The sequence below is a fragment of the Thalassophryne amazonica genome, chromosome 6, assembly GCF_902500255.1.
Source record: "Thalassophryne amazonica chromosome 6, fThaAma1.1, whole genome shotgun sequence".
Classification (NCBI taxonomy): domain Eukaryota; kingdom Metazoa; phylum Chordata; class Actinopteri; order Batrachoidiformes; family Batrachoididae; genus Thalassophryne; species Thalassophryne amazonica.
Window position 1 is genome coordinate 15,887,634 of NC_047108.1, and position 8,007 is coordinate 15,895,640.

Genomic DNA, 8,007 nt, shown 5'->3' on the forward strand with positions numbered 1-8,007 from the left:
TGGCTAAAATAAAAAGGTGTCCAAGTTGAGTAATATTTACTAGGTTGTGCGATTTATATTCAGGTGCATTTTACATACCAAAAAACATGCATTTATTATTCATAGTAATAATTGTAGTAACTATTTAAATTGGACTTTCATGGGAGTGAAAGCACTAAACATTCTAAAATCCAATAATTAAAGAATTAATGCCAATAACAAGAAGTACACAACAGCAATACACAAAAATCACAAATTAAAGAACTGAAAATACAGAAAGAAAGGTGCGACTTATATGCCAGTATTACTTATATAAGGAGGGTTATCTCTTCAAGACACCTTTTTTAAAACAGGTGCAACTTATACTCTGGAAAATATGTTAGTATTATATCATTGTGTTACAGATGCCAGGATGGGGACACCTAATGACACGTACACAAGACACAGCATCATCTTATCCTGTCTAACATCACTCTTGGATTTTATTTTTCTTTGGCCACATTTCATTTTTATTCCCAATGATGGCATAACAAAGCCCTGGTACATGACTTAGTGAGGCGGGGCTAATACACGATTTAATGGCACTTGCAGGAAAACTTCCTCAGTCCCGACGGTAGAACTGACTACCATCGGGACCGAGGACGAGGTGATGGCCTAGTGGTTAATTAAGCTGTTGGGCTTGAGATCAGAGGATCCTCAGTTCAAATCCTAGCCTGACCGCAAAATCACTAAGAGCCCTTGGGCAAGGTCCTTAATTACATTTAATCCCACTTAATCCCAATTACACTTAATCCCCTAGTTGCTCCTGGTGTGTAGTGAACGCCATGCATGGCAGTGCCCTGACATCGGGGTGAATGTGAGGCATTATTGTAAAGGGCTTTGAGCATCTGATGCAAATGGAAAAGCGCTATATAAATGCAGTCCATTTAACTAATGACGGTATCAAACCCTAGAAGGCAAACAGTCCAACACCTGCACCAATTGGGTCCAGACGTGTCAGACAGATACAGTAAAAAGTGTCTTTGTTTGGTCTGATCAAGCTTCATTTTGTCCATCGTCTAGGCGACGGTACGTTGCTTTGGAGTGACTCGCTGTTGGTCAGAGATGGATTTTCCGGATGACTTCTTGCTGGCCGAGCTGAGTCACCTGCAGCTCTACAATGACTCACTCTACCAGGACAACTTCAGCAGCCCTTACAACGACACCGACGCCCTGCTGCCTACGGGGGTGAAGGTCACCATCGTGGTCGTCTACATGATCGTCTGCGTCATCGGCCTGGTGGGAAACTTCCTGGTCATGTATGTGATCATAAGGTAAGAATTTTTATTCAACAGCAGAGGGAGTTTGCTGTTGCTCATGTGGTTGGCACCTTGAGACGACTTTGTTGTCATCTGACGTTATATAAATACAGTGAACTGAAACGAATGCTGGTGAAGTGCTGCCAGTATGTCGGTCAGGAAAAAGGCAGCTTTGCGCTTTTGCAACTTTTACTTTTTTAATGAAGAAAAAAATGTTACATTTTATGTTTTTTAATTCAGTCACCTGTAGATTAAAATTTCTAAAAATATGTGTTTTAATGTCACAGTGAAAACAAATATCTATAGCATGACAATAATTAAATAAAAATATTAAAACAAAATTAATGTAATTTTATTTACATTATTACTTTTACAGCCTGTTTTCTTTAGACACACTGCTGGATGGATACATGAATATAACAGGTTTTTGTTTTGTTTTCTTAAACTGTGATTTTTAATATCATTTTAATGCACAGATGACTGAATTGGGTTTTTATTATTATTAAGTCGTAAAACATTTTATGGTGTTAACGTCCAATGACACCCAAACGTTATCATTCATGTGACGCTGATAGAAAAGACATTTTTAAAAGTATTAAAATTTTATATTATTATATTTTATATTGCTACCTCTCAGAGAGAAGGTCATGGTTCGATTCCCACCTGTGGCCTTTCTATGTGGAGTTTGCATGTTCTCTCCATGTTTGTGTGGGTTTCCTCCAGCTTCCTTCCACATCCAAAGCCATGCAAGATAGGTGGACTGGAAACTGTCTGTAGGTGTGAATGTGTTGGTTTGTCTGTATGTGTCTCTGTGACAGACTAGTGTCCTGTCCAGGGTGAACCCCGCCTCACACCCTATGACTACTGGGAAAGGCTCCAGCACCCCCCATGACCTGATCTTGGATGAGAGGTTGAAGATGAGTGTGTGTGTGTGTGTGTGTGTGTGTGTGTGTGTGTGTGTGTGTGTGTGTGTGTGTGTGTGTGTGTGTGTGTGTGTGTGTGTGTGTGTGTGTGTGTGTGTGTGTGTGTGTGTGTGTGTGGCCTAATTAAAAGTCTGATCATAATGTGGCACTGATTATAAGACGTCTCGTTTTTCACAGGCATATTTTTGCAAAAGTACTTTCTGAAAACCACATATTGTTTTTGAAAAGGAAAATGCTTAATTGGTTAAAGTTTAATGATTTTTTTCTTTCCACTTCCTGTTATGTATGTACACAAGTCTTATTCGGGCAATATTTGAAGTCGGACTTGTCTTATTTAATCTCACAAATGACAACTTGTTTGTTTTTGGACATGCAGCGACACAGCAGCAGTGTGTTGATACATACGATGTAAATGCAGACCTGAGACTGGAGTTAGCTGCCTGAACCAACTTCATGCTCGCACTCTTGCACTCAGACTCTACTTTGTGTGGAACATTTCAGTCACACGTCTTGTGTTTGAGGGCAAATGAAAAATCACTTTTGGTGGAGAAGTTTTATCAGGTTTGAAGACTAAGCTGAGAGTTGCCAGTTCCTGGACACAGTGACCTGCAAGCACAGCAGCAGCTTCTCAGCTGTGCGTTTGCGGGTTTCCTCACATGATGAGATTTTTCTCACCATCACAGCAGAAAAGTAAGATGAAGGATGTTAAACACAAGTAGCGCGTGTGCGTGTGTTTTCTGGTAACACCGTTAGGTTCGGCAGGCGGCTGCTGCTCTCTGTGGCTGAAGTGGAAGAACGTGTCCTTACTGATCACACAGACACACAGTTCAGTGCACGTGTGCCTGTATGTGCACGGTGCTTATCTTTGTGGCTCACACACTTTTTCTTAAAGTTTCACTTCAGATAAAAGTTGGATCACACAGTTGTCGTGCTTCAGGTGAAGAGATTTTTGCAGCCAGAATTAACGAAACACTTTAACAGGCAGGTTCGTAAATATTTGCAGTTAACCCTCTGGGGTCCGAGGGCATTTTTTGGACAGTTCATTCGCCTGGCATAAATGTTTTATTATTGCATCCCACAATCAAGTGTTATGTCTCTTCTTTTCAGGACAACCTGTGCTTTCAGAATATATATATGCTTTTGTTGTGTTTTATAAGTGTAATAAAGGTTTACAATCAGAATTAGGCAAGGAAAAAATAAAGCAAAAAATAATTTTCCACACACATTTATTCAAATCACACAGCAAACTATAATAAACAACTGTTTTGACCCTTTATAAAGGTAATTTGAAGTCTTGTGTGAAAGTCTGTACAAGAAAAAGGTTCAAACAATAAACACAAATGCACATTTTGAACAATATATACAAAATGGTCTATGTGTTTTGTTGTCCATTGATATGGTAAACAGTGCTTTACACAGAGAAAGCAACAGAGTTATCCAGTAACATTCACATGCAAACTAGTGGAGCAATCCTGATAGTTACACACTCTTTGTTTGAGCACGTGAGATTGTCATCGGATGCTCTCCGTCTGCTCCTGCTTTCACTGATCTCTGTGCGTAATGGTGCAGGGCACACTGATGTACTAATGGTATGTACTCATTGGAGCACCCAGGGGGATATTCAAACGGGCCAACTAGTAACATATTACTCCTGAAAATGATCTTTGGCTTTTCACGTGACGTAAATCTGCCCTACGATTGGATTTTGGAAAACCATGTGACTGTGAACCAATTCCGATTGGACAGTCACATTGCACACGTCATCACACAGCTTCTATGAAGAGTACAAAGATGGCCGATGGCTGGCTCAAAAGTCAGCAGAGTTAACTTTTCAGCAAAAAAAGTAAGTTGCTATCTTATATCATTCAAAAGTTATTTATAATTTAGTAAAGCTTGGTGTCGGCCCCAGAGGGTTAAAAGAGAGTAATGATAATGAGGTTGTAATTTAAGAGTGAGTAATGATGATGAGGTCATAGTTTAAAAGAGGGCAATGATGATGAGGTCGTAGTTTAAGAATGAGTAACAATGATGAGGTTGTAGTTTAAAAGAGAGTAATGATGATGTGGTTGTAGTTTAAAAGTGAGTAACGATGATGAGGTCGTTGTTTAAAAGAGAGTAAGAATGACAAGGTCGCAGTTTAAGAGCAAATAATGATGACGAGGTCATAGTTTAAGAGCAAGTAACGATGATGAGGTCATAGTTTTACAGCGAATAATGACAATGGTGGGCACTGTTCTGCTAATCCACTAACTGATCATTTATGAAGCTAACTTGATTGTTAGCGGATTAGCTTTTTGGATAACTTCAAAAACCATCAGCCAACCAATTAGATTCAGATAAATTTAGTTCCAATAACGTTTAGACAGCTAATGTTTTTTTACATAGTTAGTAACAGTGAAAAACATTTATAAACCCTGTTGGCTCCTGTCTGCTATGTATTTTGCAGCAGTGAGGCAGCTGACAGGAGCTGAGCTCAACTGTACCCCAGCAGAAGGGGCCTGGCCACAAGACTGCCACAAAAAAAAACAAAAGTCATTACCCTTGACAGCATACAGTGGTCCAGCCGTGAGGCAGACGTCTTGAAAAGGAAAGCAGATTTGACTTACGGTTGATTTATAAATCAAATTAATCTGGATAGAATAACTACAATAATGTCAACTCTTAAAATGTACAAAGTGAAAACATAACACATATCTGTTCATTTTAAAATAATGCACTCATTCTGAAGATTTGAACATTAACACACAGCAAGTAATGATGACAAGGTAGCAGTTTAAAGTGAGTAACAATGACGAGATAGCAGTTTAAAGTGAGTAACAATGATGTGGTAGCAGTTTAAAGCGAGTAACAATGATGAGGTCGCAGTTTAAAGCAAGTAACAGTGACGAGGTAGTAGTTTAAAGCGAGTAACAATGACGAGGTAGCAGTTTAAAGTGAGTAACACTGACGAAGTCATAGTTTAAAGTGAGCAACAATGACTAGGTAGCAGTTTAAAGTGAGTAACAATGACGAGGCCGTAGTTTAAAGCGAGTAACAATGATGTGGTAGCAATTTAAAGCGAGTAACAATGACGAGGTAACAGTTTAAAGCGAGTACAATGACGAGATAGCAGTTTAAAGTGAGTAACAATGATGAGGTCATAGTTTAAAGTGAGTAACACTGACGAGATAGTAGTTTAAAGCGTGTAACAATGACGAGGTAGCAGGTTAAAGTGAGTAACAATGAAGAGGTCATAGTTTAAAGTGAGTAACAATGACGAGGTAGCAGTTTGAAGCGAGTATGATGACAAGGTAGCAGTTTAAAGCAAGTAACAATGACTCGGTAGCAGTTTAAAGTGAGTAACAATGAAGAGGTCATAGTTTAAAGCGAGTAACAATGACGTGGTAGCATTTTTAAAGCGAGTAACAATGACAAGGTAGCAGTTTAAAGCAAATACAATGATGAGGTAGCAGTTTAAAGCGAGTAACAATGAAGTCGTCGTAATTTAAAGAGAGTAACAATGACGTGGTAGCAGTTTAAAGCGAGTACAATGACGAGGTAGCAGTTTAAAGCGAGTAACAATGACGAGGTAGCAATTTAAAGTGAGTAACAATGAAGTCGTCGTAGTTTAAAGCGAGTAACAATGACGAGGTAGCAGTTTAAAGTGAGTACAATGACGAGGTAGCAGTTTAAAGTGAGTAATGCTGACGAGGTCGTAGTTTAAAGCGAGTAATGATGACAAGGTCATAGTTTAAACTGAGTAACGATGACGAGGACGAACGATGACAAGGTCATAGTTTAAAGAGAGTAATGATGATGAGGTCGCAGTTTAAAGCAAGTAACAGTGACGAGGTAGTAGTTTAAAGCGAGTAACAATGACGAGGTAGCAATTTAAAGTGAGTAACACTGACGAAGTCATAGTTTAAAGTGAGCAACAATGACTAGGTAGCAGTTTAAAGTGAGTAACAATGACGAGGCCGTAGTTTAAAGCGAGTAACAATGATGTGGTAGCAATTTAAAGCGAGTAACAATGACGAGGTAACAGTTTAAAGCGAGTACAATGACGAGATAGCAGTTTAAAGCGAGTAACAATGACGAGGTCATAGTTTAAAGTGAGTAACACTGACGAGATAGTAGTTTAAAGCGAGTAACAATGACGAGGTAGCAGGTTAAAGTGAGTAACAATGAAGAGGTCATAGTTTAAAGTGAGTAACAATGACGAGGTAGCAGTTTAAAGCGAGTGCGATGACAAGGTAGCAGTTTAAAGCAAGTAACAATGACTCGGTAGCAGTTTAAAGTGAGTAACAATGAAGAGGTCGTAGTTTAAAGCGAGTAACAATGACGTGGTAGCATTTTTAAAGCGAGTAACAATGACAAGGTAGCAGGTTAAAGCGAATACAATGATGAGGTAGCAGTTTAAAGCGAGTAACAATGAAGTCGTCGTAGTTTAAAGAGAGTAACAATGACGTGGTAGCAGTTTAAAGCGAATACAATGACGAGGTAGCAGTTTAAAGTGAGTACAATGACGAGGTAGCAGTTTAAAGCGAGTAACAATGACGAGGTAGCAGTTTAAAGTGAGTAACAATGAAGTCGTCGTAGTTTAAAGCGAGTAACAATGATGAGGTAGCAGTTTAAAGTGAGTACAATGACGAGGTAGCAGTTTAAAGCGAGTAATGATGACAAGGTCATAGTTTAAACTGAGTAACGATGACGAGGACGAACGATGACAAGGTCATAGTTTAAAGAGAGTAATGATGATGAGGTCATAGTTTAAAGTGAGTAACAATGACAAGGTCATAGTTTAAAGTGAGTAACGATGACAAGGTTGTAGTTTAAAGTGAGTAACGATGACGAGGTAGCAGTTTAAAGTGAGTAACAATGAAGAGGTCGTAGTTTACAGTGAGTAACAATGACGTGGTAGCATTTTAAAGCAAGTAACAATGACGAGGTAGCAGTTTAAAGCGAGTACAATGACGAGGTAGCAGTTTAAAGCGAGTAACAATGAAGTCGTCGTAGTTTAAAGAGAGTAACAATGACGTGGTAGCAGTTTAAAGTGAGTAACAATGAAGAGGTCGTAGTTTAAAGCGAGTAACAATGACGTGGTAGCATTTTTAAAGCGAGTAACAATGACGAGGTAGCAGTTTAAAGCGAATACAATGATGAGGTAGCAGTTTAAAGCGAGTAACAATGAAGTCGTCGTAGTTTAAAGAGAGTAACAATGACGTGGTAGCAGTTTAAAGCGAGTACAATGACGAGGTAGCAGTTTAAAGTGAGTACAATGACGAGGTAGCAGTTTAAAGCGAGTAACAATGACGAGGTAGCAGTTTAAAGTGAGTAACAATGAAGTCGTCGTAGTTTAAAGCGAGTAACAATGACGAGGTAGCAGTTTAAAGTGAGTACAATGACGAGGTAGCAGTTTAAAGTGAGTAATGCTGACGAGGTCGTAGTTTAAAGCGAGTAATGATGACAAGGTCATAGTTTAAACTGAGTAACGATGACGATGACGAACGATGACAAGGTCATAGTTTAAAGAGAGTAATGATGATGAGGTCATAGTTTAAAGTGAGTAACAATGACAAGGTCATAGTTTAAAGTGAGTAACGATGACAAGGTTGTAGTTTAAAGTGAGTAACGATGACGAGGTAGCAGTTTAAAGTGAGTAACAATGAAGAGGTCGTAGTTTACAGTGAGTAACAATGACGTGGTAGCATTTTAAAGCAAGTAACAATGACGAGGTAGCAGTTTAAAGCGAGTACAATGACGAGGTAGCAGTTTAAAGCGAGTAACAATGAAGTCGTCGTAGTTTAAAGAGAGTAACAATGACGTGG

At 39.0% G+C, this 8,007-nt stretch overlaps 1 protein-coding gene and 1 long non-coding RNA gene across 9 annotated transcripts in view; both read left to right on the forward strand.

Moving 5' to 3' along the window:
• The first annotated feature begins 1,047 nt into the window (after positions 1-1,047).
• oprl1 (opiate receptor-like 1) overlaps positions 1,048-8,007 on the forward strand; it is a 152,326-nt gene continuing 145,366 nt past the window's right edge. Inside the window, exon 1 of the mRNA XM_034171792.1 lies at positions 1,048-1,292. Coding sequence (XP_034027683.1) covers positions 1,084-1,292 — 209 coding nt within the window. The 5' untranslated portion in view covers positions 1,048-1,083. The remainder of the gene's footprint in view (positions 1,293-8,007) is intronic.
• LOC117511878 overlaps positions 4,108-8,007 on the forward strand; it is a 5,047-nt gene continuing 1,147 nt past the window's right edge. For 3 of the 8 annotated variants that reach the window (XR_004561108.1, XR_004561111.1, XR_004561109.1), the window contains exons 1-6: positions 4,115-4,393; positions 5,892-5,922; positions 6,833-6,863; positions 6,911-7,034; positions 7,589-7,650; positions 7,698-7,821. This is a non-coding gene — a long non-coding RNA (uncharacterized LOC117511878). Of the gene's footprint in view, positions 4,394-5,891; positions 5,923-6,832; positions 6,864-6,910; positions 7,035-7,588; positions 7,651-7,697; positions 7,822-8,007 lie in introns of all 8 variants that reach the window. The other 5 variants (XR_004561115.1, XR_004561112.1, XR_004561110.1 and 2 more) reach the window with 5 other exon arrangements.